Genomic DNA, 23,512 nt, shown 5'->3' on the forward strand with positions numbered 1-23,512 from the left:
TCTTGGAAGTGGAGCCGAAAGTTGGCATCTTAGGTTAGGCGATAACAAACATCACAGCAAACTCCATCCATAGAAGAAGACGCTGTGATGCAGGTGAAACCTTCTTGACGGAGAAACGTGGCAACTGAAAATATAGCATATGCCATTTTTACCTCACAGTTTCTTAAGAAAAAAAACAAACAAACAAAAACAAAACAAAATAAAATGTAATATATATCGATATGTGATTATGCCAAATATTCATTATCCCTGTTACCCAGTTTTTCATTTTCATTCATTTAGTATAATGACTAAATGAAATGTGAAGATGAAAAGTTTAATACATTTAAACTTTCTGCTTAAGGGACACCAGACAGGTAAAATTTTTATCAGCTACTACACTCCTTGTCAGCAAATTGCTTTGTTATTGCGGTGATTGAGAGACCTGCAGGAAAATTACTCATTTTGCATTAAAGTGCATTTCTTTCACGCTTAGAGTTTTCCCGTGTTCTTTAAAATCCGCATTTCATTTAAAGAGAGAACAATTATTATTCCCAGAGAAGACTGTGTTTTTATTGCTCTGTTTTACAAGGAGTCACTGAAGGCACCACGCCAAACACTCCCCCGCCCCCTCCTCCGCCTGAAGCTCCGCTATCTTTAGCACCGTGGTGGATTACCGTGCGCAGTGTGGACAGAAGGACGGACGGCATCCTGCTGCTACCTGCTCGGCTTATTGCTGTGTTTACATTTGAGCCGAGGTTCGCCACTTGCATTGGAAAAAAAAAATTAATAATAAAAGAAAGGAGGAAAATAAAACTAAAGTGATGAGGGAATGACAGCAACAGCCGGTCCTTCGTCCCCGAGAAGACCCAAGGATGCTGCTGCTCTCCAGCCCGCGGTGCGGACGCCAGCGCCGGGCCTCGCCGCTGCCGCTGCTGCTCCTGGCCGCCTTGTTGCTCTGTGTCGACCCTGTCAGCGCCAGCCTTCCAGGTAAATACAACACGCTCAAGATTCCCCATAGCTGTCAAGTCTGCAAAAACCCTGAGAGTTTTATTTCCTTCTTATTTCTACCTTTTACTGAAGCACCTGTCACTTAAGAGGTCTTGACAGTGGGAACGACAGAGGCTTTTTTTTTCATCCATTAGGATATATTTTAAAGTAGTCGCATTTTATGTGTTTAGTTTTTTATTTTTATTTTTTTAATTGTAGTTTATGGTTTCACTTTTTAAAGCAGCGCACTGGTATGGGACGTCCCACGAGTTGTTGGTTTTGGACAGGTTTAGCAAGTGTGTCTGAGTGAGAATAAGGGAAGACAATGGTGAATTCCCTTCCTTTTCCGATCACTCAGTCCATTTCCTCGTGTGCAGACAGTCTTGTTTTTTCACTCTTTCATAGTCTGATACTGATTTTAAAAAAGATATTGAGCGTAGTTTCAGAACAGCAGACACAATTTTTGGAATAAAATCTATTGCCTGAATGTGCCACGTTTAAAGGATATCTACAACAAGCAAAACTTGAGTTTATTAACTGGTCTATTCTTGTCTGAGTTACTGGGTGATCTACAGATGGGGAAAGGTTTGATTGGTTATGCCACTTTTTTTTATGTAACTTTGGGACTCTACAAGGTGATGGTTGCTGTTGGGGAGATAATCTGCTTCTTGGCTTTTAATACACAGACAGTGGGAACCAACAGCTGGGACGCTCACATCTAATCTTTAGCTTTTATCTGAGGCGCGCACACGCTCACTGCTGTGTGTTCATGCTTTCAGAGGACATAGCGATGACTTGCACTCATTTCACGGGGATTTGCTCCAACCTTAATCTTCTACGTCTCTAATACTAATTCACCCTAATGTGATGACACGTCTTCATCGGAAAAAAAGTGTTTAGATCATGGAGACTTTGCTTTTGGCACCACGCAAATCCGTGGACTAATTCTTGTAAATTTACTCTGGGTGTAATTTAGTGTTTTCCCAAACGGAAACCCATCCACACAGTGTTCAGGTTGCTCACTTCAAACTGCTCAAGTGTGAATGTCACGTAATCACAATGGCGTGTGGTTTCAACTGGCACAGCAGGGAGGAAGAAGAAGCAGTGACGTCCGTCGTGCTTTTTTTCTTTTTTCTTTTGAGGCTAAATCTGAAAAGACCCATTTCTCATTACCTCTCACGTCCAACTTCAGCCTATTTGGATGTCACTGTTACTTTGATGTTTGAGCTGTAATGACGCAAAGTTTGACACTTAATGACTGACTTTTTCCTCGAGTGTAGGATGTTTTCCAGCAAGGCGGATTTGTCTCATATTTTCCCTATTTATTGTTCCTCTTGTGCCGAGGAAACAAATCCTAACCTATTATAAAACATACCTGACAAATATATATGTATATGTTGTTTCACATGACACACGACTCTATTGGTGTAAAAGAACCGTTTCAAAGCCATCTACACAACTACCGACACAATAAGGAGAAAATTTGAAAAGTGAGGTTAAAAGAAATCTGCTTAATCAATGAATATGCAGACGGGGTTTCCACGTCAGCTCGCCTTTGACCCAACAGATAAGTGATACCAATGAATTACTGAGAAATCAGTACGTCCCCAGTTATGTTGTAATAGTTTTGAAGCAAGAAAATTGTATATTGGTGCAACTTCATCTGCTACTGAGGTGCATGGAGGAGGAAAATAAATTGTAAAAAGACTCGCATAAAGAATCAAGGCCACGAGCCGAAAAGTCTAACAGAGTTATTCCAACATACAACAAGTGGGATGCGCCAAAGTGTCTCCAACCAACAATTCCAACTGGAGCTTGAAAGCCGTGTTGGATCTACAGTGTTTTTATATATACAGTATCATCACTGTAGCTCTAGCTTGTTTTACAGAAGAAGAAGAATATGTCTGGTTTTATCGGTGGCGATGTTTTCAACACAACTCCCCGTTACATTTGAACTCGGCTTGCTCATAACAACGTGCGACAGTGCGGCAGTATGTGGGCCATTGTTCGCGTAGGCTGTGTTGAATTCACGAGTCGAGTCAACATGACACCTTTTTTTTTTTTTTTTTGTTCCAAAGTAAATCTGATTGCATAATGCTGCCGAGCAGGAATTCTGTTGGAGTTCCATCTGCATGGAGCAGCCAGTGTGCCGCCTGCAGAGATCTCGAGGAGCGTAGTGAGAGGGGAGATTCACCTGGGCTGTGGGAAAAGCAATCAGGTGATTGATTCAAGGAACACTGACACGTGTAAAAATGTGCCAGAAAGCTTTCGCTGAACATCGAGATCTTGAGATGGAAGTAATCCAAAATCTCCATTTAACCAATTGATTGTATAAACTTCTCTTCGTCTGCCGGCCACAACAAAAAATCCAAAATTAATTAAACTAACGAGCAGAATTTGTTGTGTAATGCAAGTTCAGTGGAGCACTCACCCAGCAGCTTTAATTGCAGCAACAACTTAGAAAACATCTATTTTACAGCCTGATGTTCTGATTGGGTCTGATCTCTGCCGCGCTGCCACGTTTAAATGCCAGGTTTGTCATTCACAGACTCAAAGGTTGCTACGTGTGATTATTATTCACAAAGCCTCCGCCTCAGGCCCCTCTTTCTTTCACCCTGATTAAGCTTTAGCGATTCATATCTTCAGCGGCTGTCTCTCTTCACGCAGCCACGGGCTTTAGTGGATTTTTTTTTCAATAACCTATTATGCCCCGCAGCAAAATTAGTCATCTGTGTCGCAGTCGGCATTGAGAGCAGTGACACTGTCAGGTGGAACAAATTGTCTACGCGGCCAGGGGACATCAAAGCCACAGAGTCAGTGACTGGGTTCATACGTAACGACGGGACTCCTCGTAGGACTGGAGATTTAATAGAGCTGACGGATGAGCACACTCTGTCTGCACACTTGAATGAAACCGAAAGACCACGTATGAGCTGGATGACTTAGATGATTTTGTTTATTTATTTTTATTTTATTTTCCAATGGGTTCTAGAAAAAAAGGCAGGTTTCAACTTCATGAGAATCCAGATCTATTTATAGTAATAGTTCAGGAAACTTCAGCAACGAGCTGGAACGAGGAACAAGGTAGTAGTTAACTTGAAGGGGCTGATCGGAACGATGGAATGATAAAGTACGGTTTCATTTTTGAACTTGACACACAACTCTTATTACTCACTATGGCTAGTATTTACCATGAACATAAATGCCAACATAAAAACCACCTCAGTCCTGAGAGACTGGTCCAGTTAGAAGGAATTTTTTAACCTGGATCAATAGGGGTGGTGTAAACTTTAGATAATCTGTTCAGTAGTCAAATATTAGCTCCAGATAACCACGTAGGCGCCTGCCCCGATTGTCTCTGTGGCGGTTTCTGCGCCGTGGTTTGCTCAACGTGGTGTGAACATCGGGTGATGTCACAGATTTCGCAGAGGGACAGAAAAGCGTAGGTGGCAAAACCAAGAGTTGCTTGAGCGAGTGTTGGAAAAGAAGAAGAAAGCTGGAATTGATGTGGGCAGTAAAAACTGAAAATGTGGGTTGACGTCCGTACGTCATCTTCTTCTTCTTCTTCTGCTACTGGAAGAATTCAGAGTTGACGATACAGCTGGACGACAGATTTGATCCTCCGCAGAAACACTGCACATGTCAAAAAAGTTCTGTTCTGACTGTTAATGTCTTAATGGATAGTCTAGTTTGTTCATAAGTAGGAATCTCTTCTTTTTAAGAGGCATGAAGGTGGATATCGTTCATGGCTGTATGGGATTGCATTTTTTTCACCACTGTAACTAATATTTTGTCATGTATATAGAGAGCTCAGTGCTTCCAGGAGGTAATTTAGCAAATGTGTTTTAAAGACAACAACAAGTGATTGCAAATGGACCTTTGGGGTATCTTGTGTGGTCTTTCAGAGGATATGACGTTAACATTGTTTCGCCTGACATAGAACGGGTAAGTGACTAACCCAACTACGTCGTGGGCAACGCCTATACTGAAAGTATGTAACAGCCAGGAAATACTTACCAATACTATTGATCCGCCTCACTGTGGTCTTTGCTTTCACAAATTGAATATCTAACATATAAGCGGTCAGCCAGGGCCCTGCTGCAGCGGCTTTTTCAAACCAGCGCTTCACTTATGCGTTTGAGAATATACTCCGGGTCACCAGGCCTCTGCAGGAAAAGAGACGACCACAATCAATCAACCTACAAGGCGCTTACATACGTGCGGTCGCACAGCACAGTTCAATGCATCTACCTGCGCTCCCTTTTTTTTTCTTTCTTCCTGTCCTGTCTTGTGTCAAAAATGGTCAAGTGATGTAGTTTTTTTCTAATGTCAGCATGCACAGGTTTGCACTTGGTGTGTAACCACATCCTTACCAAGAACATGTGTATTACCTCAGCTAAACGGCAGTACTAATCACATCCGATCCGTTTCTGTGTATTTGTAGTTATTTTAGAAGATGTTGTATTTAATGTGGGGGAAAAAACAGGTCACTAACCTCATAAATGATTTTAAGGACATTTTAAGGCAAGTGAGAAAAAAAGAATCCGCCCCCTACACAGTGCAAATCGCTTTAATCTCTTTAACATTTGCTTTGTTTGCTGCAGGGTCTGCTGCTCTGCCCCCACTCTAATAAAAATGTCATAGTAATTGTCCCCTGTGTTATGGATTAGACTCATCACTGCCTGACATGACATCATTTTCTGCAAGAGAAAAGACAAATGGAAGACATGAATATATACAGAGGAGAGAACGATAAGGCACAGGGGACGTCAAGAATAAAACAAAGCCTTGCTCTACTTCGTTCTTCGGCAAGATTTCATTCCGTTAAGGAAGAAATTCTTAATTTTTTTTTTTTTTATTCACTTCCTATTCACTTATGTCTCTGGCAACTCACGTAACCACCAGTATGTTTCCTGTGTCTGCCTTTTCAGTATCTCTCCCTTTGAGGAGTTTGCACATGTATGTTAAACAGGTGCTAAAACGGGCCCTTTTTTTCCACTGCAAATTTTACATCACATCAGATAATGGTGGGGAAACTAACACCTTCGGTACTTGGCTGTAAATAATGCCGATGAGGTAGATTGTCTCTGCAAATGTAGTGTTTTAATTTTGTCTGCGGTATTTCTGACGTGTTTCCCTGAATCAGCTTTTTCGATTACATAGTCTGAGCAATTTCCTCAGTGAAAACAATGACTAACGCCTGTAAAGGTTTTCAGTCAACCCAGGTCTTGGTATGTCCTAAAAAGAAAGCTTAAACTAAAAAGACAAAGGCAACTGGTCTTTTGAGTGTTTCTACAAAAGCAAGTCAAAGCAAAGGCAGCTGCACTTTTTTAAGACTGTTAAAGGGCGGTTGAGTAGAAGTAGAAGTATGGTGGAGTCTATGACTGAGAGTTACTGATGTAACTTGGGTTCTGTGAAGTCACCGTCTCTCTTGGTCTGGCATAATGAAAGTGGAGTCTAGAAAAGACAGAGTGAAATTTCTCACGCTCCAGATCAAAAAACAGATAAACAGGCAATGAAAGTTGAACTGAAGGACCAAAAGGGATGAAGGAGAAGTTAAGAAATATTGGAAAAAAAAAGAACACGTGACATGTTCATGCAGTTGATAAATAACAAGAGATTTACACATTACATCTACCAGTTTATAAATTATTTGACTCGCTCCCACAAGACGTGGCTTGCATATTAAAATTGAATCCACTTCCTAGCAGCAGTCCCAGCCGATGCCAGTGCAAACAAACCACTACGAACAGGTTCTTCTGTGTTTGTTTGTGTTCGCCATTCGAGAGTGTGAGGAAGGGTGGATAAACAGGAGCACAGAAATACAAAAAGCCACACACACGCAAACTCGCTCGCAATTAATCTCCGTCTGAGTAAGCTCCGTGTCCGTGAAGTGAAGGGCACCAAGCAGAGCCCTTTAATGTTTCCACTTGATTTAGAGTGTTTGGCTTACTTCCTGTTTGCTATCACAGGGTCAGGAAATGAACACAATGGGAGTGTATGACCCTCCTGGCTTACCCATTTCCTTTTTCCTTTCACTCTCTTGATTTTTTTTTTCTTTTTCTTTTTGGTATCTGTTGAACCACTTCAAGGCATAATGAAATCGTGCGCTTGCATATATGCGGGGAGTGTAGGTGTTTAGCGGGCCACGTGACAATGCCTCTGTTTGCTTCTCATTTCTTCCCTGGCACTGGCAAAAGCTGCTGCTGAGCACACAGCCTGGCAACAGCAGCAGCAGATGGTTAGTAAAGTCATATTTCACTCCTTCCAAGGACTCGTTTCTGAGTCGCATCATTTTTTTTTTTTTTTTTTTCACACCTCCTCTGTCTTAGCTGCGAGAAAACGTCCCGATCTACCGCAGGAAATTTCCCCTCGTTTCTTTCTGTCTCTTGCTTCCCTTCTTTTGTACCAATAATTGAGCTCTCTAATTAGCAGCAACACTGCGTCGGAGGCATGCTGATGCAAGACCACCTCTTGTGGCGACTTGACATTTGCTGTTGTGACTCCTTTGTCACGATGGTAAATAGATTTGAGCTGCTGCGTTGCGGGCTGATCGTGATGAACGCCTTAATTCGTAAACTAAGAAGACATCACTACGTTACTGAAAAACCAGGCACAGAGACGTGTTTCTGAATAGATATCGATTCAGATAGGTCTTAAACTGCAGCGTGCTGTCATGGCCACTTCATTCAGCTGTGTGTACAAAAGTGCCAGTGAGTGGCCTTATCCTCACCGCCACCAAAAGCATAGTCCTACATCGTATGACTAAAAGCTTTTAACCTGCTGATGAATGCAGTTTCTATTTGACTGCTGATCCTCCTCTTTTTATCTTCCTTGGCCTCCTTTTTTCGTCTCCGCGGTCAACCTCACACTTTCGTAACAAAGCACAAACGGGTGGTGTGTGTCTGGGTGAGTGTTTGTGTACGTCTCCAAAAAATGCCATCTTACGTATTTATAAATAATATCATACAGTTTTCTATAATATATTTTACATTATATATTTTTATATATTTGTTTTAGCTGTGATTTAAGATAAGGATCACTATTGTGTGATTCCCAGCTCAACATGTAAACACGCGGGGTTCGTGTCCGACATATTTATTTTAAAATTAGACAATCCTCACAGCGAGATAAAGTCAAACCGTTTTAGTCAGGAATGGGTTTGTTTGATCTGTGACATGAACGCAATTATCTGCACCTGACCCCGGCTTTATGTGGCACTCGATCAAAGAGGGTGGGGGAATAATTTGATGACTGACCTCAAGGGAAAGGCGAGGATAATTAGAAGGGACAGACAATCAGAGGCAGCTAATGAAAGAAAGAGGACTTTAAATTATTTATTTTTAGTAGAGGCGGAAGAAGCGTGAAGCGTCACGTGTCTTAGACCCTGGCTTGCTGTCTCAGATGTACTTTTAAGGACAATTTTAGTATTGTCTCAATGTTGGTAATATTACAGCTGCACAATTGGCCCCTTTTTTTGTCCTTCTAATTTGCCTCCTGATGACCAACCATAGGGTTTTTACCCTTTGTGAAGTCCCAACAACTTATATTACTGCTGCTAGGTTAGGAGACTAGAGACTAGTCCCATAAGAAAACATCTGTGCTAATGTCAGACTTGGGGGTAGGAATCCTCTATTTGGTGATGAGAAGACCATAAAGGATTAACTGGTCTTTAGACTAGACCACAGGTGTCAAACATGTGGCCCGCAGGCCAAAAGCGGCCCGCCAGAGGGTCCAATCTGGCCTGCAGAATGAATTTCCAAAGTGCAAAAATTACATTGAAGACATTAACTGCAAATTTTCCAATAAAACTAACTACCTTTCATACGTTTCACACAATTTTAGTAAGAGCTGTGGACATAACACAACATTGAGACATACAGAAATTGCACTTCTTTTTCTCGAGAAACATGGTTGTTCATAAAAGATTTTGTAATAGTGCAGTTCATTAAATGTAAACACTTTCATAATGTACTTCTTTGTGGTAAAACAAAGGGAAACATTTGAAGTTGTCATTATTTGAAGGTCTGGCCCCCTTGAGATCATATTGTTCTGTACGTGGCCCCTGAACTAACAAGAGTTTGACACCCCTGGACTAGACTATTAATTTTACGCTCCATGTAAAGTACCACGGAGACAGAAAGAGCCAGTTCTAGTGACCTTTAATCGGGGTATGTTAAACGACAACTAATCAGACAAAGGTCGGACATCTGGAGGGGAAAAGGGGAAATGAAAAGAAGGGTATGTACCAGTCAAAAAAAAGGGTCTTGACAGAAAGCAGAAGCAGGATAAAAAAAGAGTGATAAATGACGTGGACTGGGTACATGTTATTCTCACACGGATATGTTATAAATGAACACGTGACGGAGGTGTTACCATCCCGTGAGAACAGGAAGAGACTGAGCGTGACCTAAAACCTCTAGCGACAATTAAAGGCGCTCTGGGATGTTCAGGGAGTTATCTGCCTGCGTGTCAGTCATGAGGCAAGCGCTTCACACCACTTGCTTAAATATTTGCTTTTCTGCTCATAGATTAATAAAAGATTCGCTGTTAGCCACACATGCGGAAATTGAAAAAGACAAAACAACGCTCATGGTCTGCCGTCACTAACCTTTAGGTCTTCCTCTATGTTTTTGTGGCAAACACCTCAGAAAAATCTCAGATAACACATGCGTTGCTGCGCCGCTCGCCCCCTGAGGCAGGCTTGTTAGTGACATAAGTTGATGTGAACCCATCTGGCAGTTGTGTAATAGTGACGTGTGCCATAAAATGGTATGGGATGTGACTGTGTGGTGGAGCTGCTCTTATAAATACAGAGGTACATGAGCCGATACCGGTCTGTGAAGGGTCTCAGCCGTTTGAATTGAAGAACCTATTTTCAAACTAGCCTTTATTGTCAATTTTCAGCCCTTGAGTAACTAACAGGTGGGTGATCCAGGTACTGTAAGTGCAACGTTATAAGAAAGCAGCCACATAGGAAAGATAAAACACCAAGAATGTTTTCCCTCTCTCGATTGCTAACTCACATCTTTCCGATCATTAGAGTCCTGATGTTACAGGCCTCGTTGCCACATAGATTCCAACAATTATCTCTGCTAATGTTGCAATTGAAAAAAATCTATGTAAGAGGGAAATAGTGACTGCACTCAATCTCAACAAGCTATTTTGAGGGGATGGAAAGATGTATAGATGAATGATGGGATTAATATCTGTTTTTTTTTTTTTAATATATATATATATATATACATTGTATCTATGACGTGCTGTGACTTCTTTTCACGGCAATGATCTGTCATCTATACACTTGACCCAGCTTCACTTTTCGTTCCCACAAAACCGTCCCCTCTATTCACGTCTTACATCACCTCCTGTCTCGTACGCCTGCATCGACACCCGCTGCGCTGTTCACCTTAAGCCGGCCCACTGCGCTGCACTGCTGGGCTCATTATCCGCTCCGAGTGCGCCCCACTTCTCCACTTGGCCCCTTCTACCAAACACACCCGCTGTGGTTCTGTGACCCACTGCCTCCCTTTTGCATCTGGCAACCTGTGCGTGTGTTTCTATCCTTATTTAGCTCCATCAAACTGGTAGTAATCAGGTCAAATGATTATCTAACATGATTGTGAAAGAAACATCACTCTTTACTTTGGTTTGACCTGGTTTCGATTGGCAAACAGGTGGAGGCCGCCACTTTAGAAGTCGCAGAAACGGTTCGAAATGCTGGTCTTAATCACTTTCTAATATTCTTTCAAGTTCACTTAAAGCAAATCATAAAACCTTTGTAAGCATGATGTAACTCTGACGTCAGCTCTTTTCTAGGGCAGGTGTTTTATTTCTCAACAAAGACAAATTGTGCCGGTCATAAAGGCAAAGGATATTGAACTCTGAATATTTACTTGATTAAAAGCACCCTTTGTGTATCACATTAGTGTGGCTGACTGTTTTTTTTTTTTCTTTCTCTTGCACGCAGCTCACAGAAGGTGCCCTCATCCTGCAGACTGTAACAAACAGGGACGCGACCACTGCCGGTCCGGCTCTACCCACTGTGGTCCGTGCTTTTCCCATCTGCAGGAGAATGACGAGGGACGCTGCGTGAAGCCGCACCAAAAAGGTACGAAGAAAAATATATTACATGCATGTGCAAACTCACGCATGCATTTGGGCGATAAATACTTAGTCGGGCCCTTCGCAAGATTGTCCTTTATTGACACTGAAATCGTTAAACTTTGCAGCCTAAGTCACTGTGACGTAATTATTGTCCCTATTAAGATTGGACATGAAACACGTAGTTGATTAATATGTTATTGGAAATAAAAGATTAGTTGGCCACTAGAGGGCGTTCCAGCTGTGACAATGCACTATTTTTTTTTAGATATAACACAACCCTACTACAATTAAAGACTTAACAGATCAAAGCTGTACGTTATAGATCACCAAAAAGTAGCTTCAGAACGAGGTTGTTCAACGCCACCGTTCCCTCTGGCTTTAACCGACTTTCCAAGCCCCACTATCCGCATCGTGTATCTGCGGATAGTGTACGTTGCTTCCATGCGCTAGACGTTTGTGGAGCTCCGTGTTTGTGTCGCAAGTCAAACACTTTCAGTGCGCCTCAGAGCTGACATTAGTTGGATTCCGAAGGTTTTTCCGCCTGCCTTCGCCACATTGGATTTCATTAACATTCCATGGTCTCTGGTCCCCGCATCGCTGCTGGCCTGTTCCCGACTTTACACCCCTTTAATCATGCGTGCCACTCTTTTAGCAAACATGTGCTGCTACATTTTACGATGAGTGTGTTTGCTGAGTTAAAAGACAGAAAAGACGAAGCCTGACGACAGTAGATTGGAGTTTGACAAATCGCCAGGCTGTGCTTATTCTGATAACACCATCGGTTAAAAGATGTGCACAAGTGTTCCTGCTCCCTGGTCATAAACACATCACTAGAGTGTGTGTAAATGTACTGACTCACTTGTTGTTATTCTTTCTCGGTTCCTACATACACTCTGTCAGTGGCTCTTTTCTCCCCAGTTGTGGTCATCGCTCTCCCTCCTTCTTTGCCGCCCATTTATCTTGATCCGCTGCCTTTTTAATCCGCCCCTGCCCCTGCTGTGACTGCAGCACGCACGCACACAATGCCCCCGCACCGGAGGCCTTAATCGCCGACATAATATGCATCTCTCGCTCCGTCTCCCTCACTGAATCTAGCATCTTTCAGCGAAAAAGCCAAGCTGCGAATATAAATCACATTTGAAGTCACCGCTGAAACTCAAGAGGGAAAAGGAAACATCTTGTGTGTGTTTAAGTGTCTGTGTTTGTGTGTATCTATGTCACGTGTGCGTTCCACAGCGACATTAATAGTTTAGATGGGTTTTGTGGCAGAAGAGGTTCCGGTAAAAACTTGGCTCAAATTATTTGCGTAAACATGATTATATGAAGATGAGTGTCCGAATGTATTGGAAGAGAGAGGTCACATTATGCAGAAGGAGCAGATTTGTTATTTGTATTTCAGTGCACAGGATTATTTTTGCTTCTGTGACTATGGGATGTCATAGTACATGCACAGGGATGTGGTGTTAGGATTCTAGTCCTTTAAGCTCCCAGCCGTTATATAAACCCCTGAGAGACAACAGGACACGATGATCCACATGGGAGACCGATTCTGTCTCTTCTTCACAGCGAACAGACAGGCATGTACACAAAATGTCGAAACAAACCAATTAAACTAATGTAACTCTAAAGTATGCGGTTTATCTGGTTTGTCAGGAGCGATGCGCTGCCCTTAATCCATCAAAACACAATAAAAAGCTGCAGCCCAGCTTCTGCTTGGGCAGTTCGACAACATTACTGACCACAAACTGCACCTCGCTGCCACGTTTTCACAACTCTGCGTTGGACTATCTGAAAATTTGATTGATAAATCATGAGAATACTGACATGACGTTGCTTGTCAGTGGAATGACCTCAGTGATGTGAGTGAGCACACATTCACAATTAAGGCTCTGACATGATACCGCATTAGCGCTTTGTATTTTTGACTGTTAGGGGCTTGGTCACTGGCCTGTTAGCTTTCACACCCCGGTTCACACGGTTGCCCTCTAGGGGGAGCTACTGAAAAACATTTTATTTCCGAGAGCCATCACCACCCTGAACTCTCACGTGCAACAATCAACGTAACATAGGATGCACAATAACAGACCTCTAACTGCGTTGGTATATTTTTTGCTCCTATTATGTCTGTCCTGCCTGTTTCACAAACCTTGTGCAAAAAATATTTACACTTTCACCACCACTGCCACAAAAAACAAGATATATTTTATCATGTTTGTATATTTTCAGTATTTTTTTAGTAGTAGTATTTTAACTTGAGCTTGTAAATCTTGTTTTGTCTTTCGTCCTTGTCGTGGTCAAGCTAAACTTTCAAACAACCAGCTTCAATCTAGGAACCGTTGCTTCTGATGGCTCGTTGCAGGACTGGACGCAAACGTTTTGAATTCCCTTAACAGGCTGATAGTCCTACACTTTGGCCGAGACAGAGAGCAAACAGACATCAACATCCAGCAATATACTGGCTTTTAATAGTATCAATAGGAACTTCTGGTATCTCCTACTATCACCTTTCAAAGCTGTGATATTATGTCTATACAGTATATCAGGAAAAATGCACATTTCACCTCCTCACCTCGTACCACCCAGAAACCTAGCTCATTTCTTTCTTCCTTCTGTGGTGGCCTGAAGTCACTTGCATTAGCTTTAAAATCCCACAAGCTGTATATGAGCCTCACTGCTATGTGGCTGGTTTACTCTGTAGCCTCTACGCTGCTGGACGCTTAATGGGACTGTCAGCTAATCAGATATCAGGGACTTGGTTGATCACATTTTTTTTTTCTAGGCTTTTAGAGCACTATCTGCGTGAGTGCATTTATCGACAGCGGCACGGGAAAATAAACAGTCATTTTTAAATTGAATCATTCATTAGCCAAATTGTGAGACTAATGTAGTACTCTCTCCTCCCTGATATGTCATGTTTCATATTCTCATCGTGGGTGTGATTACTCTTCCATTCCCGTCACTGTAGTCACAACACCCCCCCTCGCTCGCTCCGTAACAGCGCCACCCAAAGGCGAGTCGGATTCACTTTTATTTCTACTTCCTGCTGCACATTAAACAATGGTCTCCGGAGTCACACCAAGTCTCCTCAGTTAACCAGACCTTTATTGATCCAAAACAATCAGTTTGGAAATTATGGAGACGGACACGCAGCCTGAAATACTAAAGCGGAAACATGTAACAACCAAGTGGACCAATCACAGCTCTTACGCTCTGCATCTACATGCCACGTAGTTACATTTCTGGGAAGGTGTGTGTCATCTACAGCGCTAGGGTCTGCGCTGTCAATTTACAAATAAGTCTATAGTATGTGGCACAGGGGTTTTACATTATTCGTTGTCTGTTATTTGCCATAGTCGGCCCAGCGTGGATGAACCTGCACGGTAGGTGAACAAGTGAGGCCAGCAGCACTGTGTATTGTAAGCCTGTGTTTGACATGGAGGCGTGCACTGCCATTGGTAAACACACAATATGCCTTAAAGCCATGTTCCTTCAGAAGAAGAAGCACAAACAGACATGGTATGTATTCTTTATATGCTGTCATTACGGCAGGTCTGTCTCCATTAGGGCGTCTTTACAGAGTCTCCTATCACAGGTCTCCATCTTCCTTTAATGCAGCCGCACACATAACTAGACTTAACTACTCTTTTGAGTATGTGGACATACATCGCTGATATTTCCTGTCGCTGCTCCTAGACTATGGAACAATCTACCACTGCACATCAACAAGACCCCTCACCGTCCATTTTTAAAACGCGTCTTAAAACCAATTTTTATTCCTCGGCGTTCAATCTATTTTGAGAGTCTGCCCTCGTTTGGTGCTTTTAGTGCTTTCTGTTATTATTATTTTATTGCTTTTTTAATGTTTTTATTGTTTTATTCCTTTTAATTGTTTGTTTTATGTCTCATGCTCTTATTTTACCCATGTGCAAGACTTTGTCTCGGCTGTAGCTGTTGTTTAAAGTGCTATATAAATAAAGTTGAGTTGATATGAAATGAGGAATAATGCAGTCAGTAACAAAAAGACCCTAACATGCTGACAGCTGTTAAAGCGACACACAACTAAGCTCATATGTTATTTCTTTATAGTTGGTGTTGCTAGTCAAACAATATATACATATATTACAATTATTCCATTTTGTGAAACTAATGAGTGAAATAACTAATGTAACATGTAGTTCAGACAGTAACGTGGTGTAAACAGTGTATATTAAAATATATAAAAAAAACAAGGACAAATTTCAGCCCTGTTAGACTCTGAATGAAAGACAAACGAGGCTCTTTATGGGGTTAAAGTATTGCTGGTCTGATTTCTTGACCCAAAGCTGTGCCCTGAGCTGTGACTAACTTTTAATAGCAGGTAAGGGATTTCATTGGCAGGATGTCTTTTTTTTTTTTTTACCATGTGCCCATCCCTGATCTAATAACAGACAACCTTATTAAATAAATGCCAGTCTCTGATTACACAGTGACCTTTTTGGTCCCTTTCCTGGATCTTAACAGTGTGGTGAACTCAGACCTAGTAGTGTCGGTCTACTTTTTTCCTGCATACATTAAACTGTCCACTAGATGGCAGCAGAACACACTGGACACATATACTGTGTAATGATAATCTGTGTGAGAGGGCTCAGTTTGTCCTTTTCTTTCAGAGTATGGTGACATATTATAGTAGGTTTAATAGTTTGGAATAAACAGAGTGTTTTGCTGATGAGTTAATAGATAATAATGATGACAAATGATTTAAGTTTGATTCTCGTCAGCTAAAGGAGCAATTTATCCCTTGTCTTTTATGATCTCTTTAGACTCCAGTACCTTTTAGTTTCTTCTAATCAGTATATTGCATTATAAAGAAGACTTTTTTTTTTTGAGGATACAGTTTTATTTGCCTTTGTATGACTTGCATTTTTTTTAATTTAGGGTGTGCAGAATTTGTGCACAATATCACAAGAATCTTCGAATGTAAATTATATAGAAGCAGAAGCAGAAGTGTCACCTTAAGAGGTGATGTTCTTCTTCAGAATTGAGTTATCTGAATACATCTACTTCTACACAAAGATAAGCCAGCAAGTTGCATAAAAGTGGCTCATCTGGTTTATCAGGGGTTTTTTTTTTTGAAGAGGAAGTGAGTAGACGCGTGTGGTCTGGGGGAGGAAGAATTGTGAATGGTTTTTAAGTGGGAAAAGAAAACAGCACAGATGTGTGCGACCTACAATCGCTGTTGGGGCGTTTAGTGTTTGTTTGTTGTACTCAGCTGCCCCCCGGGTGCTCTCAACAGGTTATGGGTCATTATCAAGCTGGTGGCAAAACTCTCTTATACGAGGAGAGGTGTGCGTGCTTAGTGAGTGCGTGACAATCCACACACTTTTATCAGCTGGGGCCCACAGTCGAGATCCTGAGCCTCTCCCTGGACACGATCATCCAGTTTCAGGCCTTTTTTTTTTTTAAACATTTTGCTGGAGATTTTCCGTAAACGCGCACACACCTCCTCTGAAATGTAAACCCGCCCGCGTTACCACTTGCTCCTGGCGAGCGCACAGGCACAGTTGGCGCTCACAACCACCTGCAAAGTGCAGATGGTGCATCCCGCCTCCACAGACACCTGCTATGGAGCGCACTAAATGGCCATTAGTAGAGGGGGGTAAGAACATAACAAAGCAGCCAGTGAAAGTGCTGGCATGTCATATCGTACGCATTAGGTCGGCCAGATGGCCGGCCTTCTGGAGTGAGAGTGACACTGTAATCATTAATGTAACAACACATTTGTTTAGACCGGGTTACTGGCGCTGGTCATTTTTTTTCTTTTTTTCTTTTTAACACTGATTTTAACATGGATGTCGTACAAAACAACTGTTCACATTTTGTGCCACGATGTTGCATGAATGATGATCTCATTCTGATGTCTTATCAGTGTTCTGGTTATGCAACCACTTGTGCCCTTTTTGCACTCAAACGTTCTCCTCGCTAGATTTGACTTTCATTTGATATTTGAAGGAAACTTTATAGAGGGAAATAACACTTTGATGACCTCCATTAGCTGTGAGCGATGGGATCTATTGTGACTGTGGCAAGCGAAGGCCGGTGAAGCCTAGGTTTGGCTGATTGCTCCGGCCCCCCCCGCGGTGCTTCCTCCCCTGGCCACACACACACACACACACACACACACACACACACACACACTAAGGTCCCTGGTCGCCCCGGAGACCTCGGCCGCCCTGCAGGAATGTGGCTCCCTGTCTGGCCCAAGGGGCTTGTTAACAACAGTTTATATTGTCTCTGGTATTTTTTTTTTTTTTAAACAGTCCTCCAAACAAACAATTCACACAGGCACACTCCACCTCCCTCACTTCAGAGAGAAGATCCCGAAAACACATGTAAATTCACGTATGCGCGTCTAAAACTTATGCACGTCTGTCCTGTGCACACAACAGCAGTTACTCAGAGGAGCTTCCGTTGTTTGTGAACAAAACAAGAAAAGGTCAAATTCGAGCTCCTGGGAAATGGGAAGGCACGATGAATAAGAAACGTGTTAACGCTAGCTAGTGTTTTTTCTTAATAAAATGAATTAATTGTAGAGGATTGCCCTGTGTATAAATTGTGCTCGTCATTCCCAGCATGTAATTTGCTATAATTTGTCTTTAACTCTCAATACGTTTGCTATAGCCTCATGCAGGTATTTTAATCATGTTCTGTTAAAACCAATTCAGTTCATGAATTGATTTTCTTCATTTAAACTCTGTACGTTGTCTGTCCTATAGGCAGGGTGACACCATACGCCAGCCCGGAAGAAGAAATCGACTTGATTCAGTCTTTGATCGAAAAACAACAAAAACAGTCCCCATTTTTTGGTAAGAAACCCACGATGGAAACAACACGTTTCCTGTTTTGAAGATGTGTGTGTTTTGTCTGCGTTTTAAGCAGTTGCAGGGAGTGAGACATTAATTTCTCTTTATCTGATGTTGTGTTTGTTCCCGTATTGTGGCCTCTGATTCTACCTTCTACACTCATTTCTTTTAGCCGCCATCACCCCCCAAACAAATGCCTCCAAACCATCACAGAGGAACCAGGACAGACTTTCAGATGGAGCCGGGCGCAACGCGACGCAAATCCCCAGCACACCGACCCCCCAGCCCAGAGCCACCGGAGCTGATGGCCGAGGTGGTGTTATATCCGGGCCAGCACCCAAGACCGACAGCATTTTTGTCAGTGAGTATGACTTCATGTCCTCGGTGCGCAGCTGTGCTCAGAGACCTGATGCCTGCAGCAGTTTGAGGTTTTTTTTTTGTTTTTTCTTTTGAACCTGCTGTTTATCTGATCAAATTCAAGCTTGTAGTTCAGAATATAGGTCAGGTTGTGAATGGCACGTCTCTCTTCCCCAACAATTCTTATCACTTTTGTGTGTGTCTTTCTGTCACTCCACAGTTGTTATCTCGGTGTGTGTGGCGGTGGGCACCGTGGCAGTGATCCTGGCTACTATTTGTTACGTCAAGTGAGTATGAGCACAGTTAATCCTTTTGTAGTTTTGCTGTTGGGTATAATGTTTCTTCCCGATCAGCCACAACATTAAAACCACTGAATTCAGTGTTCTGCTGGGAAACTTTTGGACCTGGCATTACATGTACCTCCCACCTAGACCAGACCAGTTACCCCCACCCCATAGCAATGACACTCCTCGATGGCAGCAGCCGTCCCCCCACGATGCAGCCTCATACAGACACACACACAAAAATGGGTTTGGAACTACCCAGAAAACATGGAAAACATCACAAAGTGTTGACCTGACCCCCAAACTGATCAAGTTTCGTGGGATGACAGTATTAGGAAGGTGGCCATAATGTTATGCCTAATCAGTGCATTAGAAAATAGCTAAATATTATTTGTAATATATTTATCTAAAAACAGAACTCATGCTTTAACTGTTTAATTTCAAGGTATTTTATTATTATTCTTTTTTAAATTTGATGTGATTGAAAAGCTGTGATTTAAGCCGGGGTTCAAGCACGAGGAGCTGCCAACTTCAATCTAAGGAACTTTTCTAATGGCAGAAGGGAAACAGTCCTTCAGAGACTCACATTCATTCATGTTGTGTCCTACAGGTTGCAGAAAGAGTCGCGCCTTGCCGAGAAGGTAGACTACCCTGCCTACGGAGGGGCAGGGGTGCCTCCTGCCACGGGCAACGGTACTTCGGTAAGAGGACACCTTATGTTTGCCCTGCTGCTATTGATAGCGCTTCATTTGCTTCCATTTCTCAGTTCTTCTTCTTCTACAGTAACCACGAGTAGAAAGCCATGTGCACCACAACGACTTCTGTTTTTTTATTTGTTTTTTTTTTTGTTTTTTTTTAGTGAGTCACACACTCTTCCTCCTTCTGTTTTGCCCACAGATGGGAGATAAGACTCTGGCCCAAAGTGCTCAAATGTATCACTATCAACATCAAAAACAGCAGATGCTCTCGATGGGGAAGTAGGTTCTAGTTTTGTTCACCACTCTAGCCCACTTTCTTCTCCATCCTATTTTCATTTAGACCATTTTTGAACCACATCCTCTGACCTCGTGTTGAACGTTTTTATTTTTCTGCAGTCACAAACCTGAACAGAAAGTCACCGACAGCGAGGTCACATCAGATGAAGAAGAAGTGGGAGGAGACTTCACAGTATACGAGTGCCCTGGGCTTGCACCAGTGGGTAGACTCATAAAGATAGCAAGACACACACACACACACACACACAACCGTTATATACGTTCACAACTGATATTCATTTTTCTTTTTTTCTCTAACAGACTGGAGAGATGGAGGTGAAGAACCCTCTGTTTGATGATTCGACTATACATTATGAGACGAATCCCAAGTGAATGCTGAGCACTTAACATATACGCGCACACACACACACACACAAACTTGTACACACACACACATATGCATACAGAGGCACACTGGCCACTTCTCTGGTAGAAACCTCTCGGTCTCACACTGCATGCGTAGAAACGGAGGATGCTGGCAGAGGAGGAGCTGATAAGATTGTCTTCATATCCGCCCTTTACTCTCCCCGCGTCCGTGCGGCTTTTTAATACTACAAATTGTACGTTGGGTTCCTTGTTAATTTATTCCTCTCACTGTTTTGAGGCACTGTCTTTTGGCACGTTAACGCTTTGAGGCCTGTTAGAAATTTTCCTGTACATGTTGTCATACTCTAAGTTCAGACTTCGTCCTCCCTGCGCTGTTAATTTCCTTCGTCTCTGCAGCTGTTTCCAAAGAATATCATAACAGAAATATGTACCAGGTAGACATAAACACATACGCTGCAAACTAAGTGGCCTCCATTGTTTTGTCGCGCAAACTGGCGACTAACAGGAAACCTTGAATGATAATCTGCCATATCTCTGTAAAAGCGCCCTGACAATACACAGGGCACTGGACGTGTGCACTATTGTTGCACATTTTATTTCCTCTCTCTCATATAAGCTGCACATTAAGGTTTTAAGATGATATATATTTATATATATATATGATCAGTAGTCGACAGTGTCTGTTGCATGGTTTGACTGTGCTGTGTTTGAATCATGCTTCTGCCTCCTGCATGCATGCATCCTGTTGCAGCAGGAGGGATGTACAGTGAAAGTGACTTCTGAGCACTTAAATGAAAAACGAATAGATGGCTTACACTGATGGATGTGAAGGTGGTTAAATATGGTTATCTTGTATTGGCCCTCTTTCCTTTCTGTCCTCTCCTTGGTCCCTGTTTAACCCCGTGCTGCAAAAATGTACATAAAAGAGTGATGGCGTTCACTTTTTATAGATATTTGTACATGCAGACTAAAGATTGGAATTAAATAATTTTTACCACGTGAAAAAAACACCTTGTGGAGCCTTTTTTGTTTGTTTTTGTGCTTGTGTGCTTTACTTTAACGAATGTTTTTGTTTGGTGGTGACAGAGGAGAAAATAACAGGAAACCGGGTAGAAAGATGCAAGATGCAGACGTCTCTGCTCCGAGTCAAACCAGAGACGTTCACGTTTGGTGTCTTTGCAGCACATCAGGATATCACGGGACAGAACGTTGTCGGCGCTCAACATCTTTAAGTACAAACACAAAGGGCCGATCAATGATACTGTCTTCAAGGAGGGTCAGTGCAGGGACTCTGCAACTTCATTTCCCACGCAGGTGAAGATACAAACTCTCTAAAATTGCAGATGTGCTAATAAAAATAGTATAAAAACAAATAATTAAATAAGGTTACACTTAAAATAGTGTGTTTCACCAGCACACTTCTGTGTTAAAAAGATTTGATTACGCCCCTGGTTCACCTTTCACCTTGTGATGTGACACATTCGAAAGCAGCCTGCTTTCGGACCTTCGAATACATTCAGACCACAAATGACTACACCCAGAAAGTGTGCATGGTGTGTAGCAGCGGGGAGGGGGAGCAGAGAGGCGGCTTACACATACCTCCGTGTGGGTTTTTTTGTGTGTATGTGGCCGTATGACCGTGCGTGCTCGGGAGGGGATGGGTCAGTCTCCTCTCCCCATTGAGCCACATGCCAAGGGCTATTAAAAGGCATTGTGCTGGTGGACACAGGGAGGAAGGTAGTCATTGGCCCTCGGATGAAAACCTGGGTGGGTGTAGGGTCTGCGAGCGTGGGGGTCAAAGGCAGGGCCGTTAGGAAGAAAATCAAAAAGCCATCAGGCTTGTTTGTGGGAAACGATTGTGCTGCTCGGTGGGAGGGGCGCGGGCTGAAGACTGGGGACGGAGATTTATGCAATTCAAGGTCACAAAAACACAATAAAGAATTAAAATCACTATTTAGTCGTGTTTGATGATAATACCGTGCTTCATTGTTAATTTTTTTTAAGAATCACACAAAAATGATGTCAATCTTCTGTGGGTTTCAAACTAAAACATCTTCTCAGAAGTGATTACGTAGCATCTGCTTGAACCACTGAGTGAAACAGAGTGTAACTGCTGAAGATTATTCCACAAGTGCTGCAGACAAGAGGAGACCTCTGCAATACTCTTGTGAAGAGTGGAGGATGTTGAATAAAAGAGACAAAAGGAGTCTTAAAATTTTAAATACATCAGTATCACAAACTCAAAACCTCACATGCACGAGACCTATAAATCAGAGGTGAGATTTTTTTATTTTTTTTTCTTGCATTTGGCAGTATCACTGTGACTGGGGGGAATTCAGTGAAAACTTAAGACATCTCATTCTGATATGTCACCTACGCCTATTTCCAGTATTGCTGCTGAACATATACGCCGACAGCGAAAAGAAGAGGTGCAACCTTTACACCCAGTGAAAGACGGGATGGAAACCGGTGCACGACCCGATACTTTCATGTTCGCTATGGGCATGCCGCCTGAGTCAGAGTTCTCTTCTCGGGTGTGACCGCCACTTTCTTTAATCTCCCAACTTTCTCCCCTGCTCTGTTTGATTGGACCTGCGCTGAAGATCTCTGGGTCTTGAAGAGGCCACTTAAAAGGAACAAAAGAGAAGATCTGAGACATCTGGGGGGGGGGGTTTCCAACAAATCCTCACTGTACCAAGCTATTCAACACCCGCACCCTCCTCCCTCTCCCTCCCTTCCTTTGGACACCCTGAGAGATCTGTGCTCTGTTGTCCCTTTCTCTCTCAAGCCCTGCCTAAAGTCTGCTATCTCGCTTGCTGTGTCTTTTGCATGACAATTATTCTCCCAAGTCCATGGCCCAGGACAGCCCTTGCCTGGTTGGAGTTTGATGTCTTTTAAGGCCACTGACTTTTCGGGCCTCGACACAGCTCTCTGGGCATGAGGTCCATGAGATGTTTTGAGATGTTATAAAGTAATATTTCCTGCATCTGGAGGATTTTAGCAAGTTTTTAAATTCAGCTGCCTCCCCTGTATGATAATGAAACTGCAGAATCTGCAAAAGCATCCTTATTATTTAATCATATTATTTAGATTCTTGTACTGCACGTGGCCAAAATGTATTCTGCAGGCTTCAATGAGTTTAAGCGCTCATTCAGTCATGCAAGAGCAGCAGCTAGTTCAGCTTGGTTATTGCACCTGCAGACGCCACTTGGTTCTCAAACCGGTTTTGGATCTTCATCAGACTGGAAACCCTGGAAGGTCCTGCAGGCCAGACCAGACCAGAGCGAAACTCCAGCCTGGTGTTTGGGGTGGTGGGTGTGGGGCGGAATCAAAGGGTTGAGACGCATTGTTCCAGCGTGAAAAGGAGCTAATGGTCGACCATCGCAACTCGGGATCAGAAATCCACGGGGTGCCCCGGGGCCAGGCCGCACAATGGCACCCCCCCTCTCCCTTCCCGCGGTGCGTCTTCCTGCCGCAATCTGCGGCCAACGATTCGCGCTGGGGGAGCGCATCTGTACCAACTGGTGCCGCAGCCGCCCGGGCTTCTGATTGGCTACTGATCGAGAGTGAATGGGAGCAGTTTACTCGTATAATA

At 42.8% G+C, this 23,512-nt stretch overlaps 1 protein-coding gene across 1 annotated transcript; it reads left to right on the top strand.

Annotated features, from left to right (window-relative positions):
* The first annotated feature begins 643 nt into the window (after window positions 1-643).
* npdc1a (neural proliferation, differentiation and control, 1a) lies at window positions 644-20,925 on the top strand. The gene is made up of 9 exons (XM_047570209.1): window positions 644-969; window positions 10,940-11,080; window positions 17,829-17,918; window positions 18,088-18,276; window positions 18,493-18,559; window positions 19,167-19,257; window positions 19,454-19,533; window positions 19,651-19,750; window positions 19,852-20,925. Exons 1-9 carry the CDS (start codon window positions 855-857, stop codon window positions 19,921-19,923), a joined length of 945 nt encoding a protein of 314 aa, XP_047426165.1. The 5' UTR covers window positions 644-854; the 3' UTR covers window positions 19,924-20,925.
* Window positions 20,926-23,512: the final 2,587 nt, after the last annotated feature.

The sequence above is a fragment of the Mugil cephalus genome, chromosome 19, assembly GCF_022458985.1.
Source record: "Mugil cephalus isolate CIBA_MC_2020 chromosome 19, CIBA_Mcephalus_1.1, whole genome shotgun sequence".
In the NCBI taxonomy this organism is placed as follows: domain Eukaryota; kingdom Metazoa; phylum Chordata; class Actinopteri; order Mugiliformes; family Mugilidae; genus Mugil; species Mugil cephalus.

Coding starts and splice junctions, on each gene's coding strand:
- npdc1a (XM_047570209.1), top strand. CDS start 855: ATGCTGCTGCTCTCCAGCCCGCGGTGCGGACGCCAGCGCCGGGCCTCG. Junction 19,258..19,453: donor CCACGGGCAACGGTACTTCG/GTAAGAGGACAC, acceptor TTTTGCCCACAG/ATGGGAGATAAGACTCTGGC. Junction 19,534..19,650: donor CAGATGCTCTCGATGGGGAA/GTAGGTTCTAGT, acceptor ATTTTTCTGCAG/TCACAAACCTGAACAGAAAG.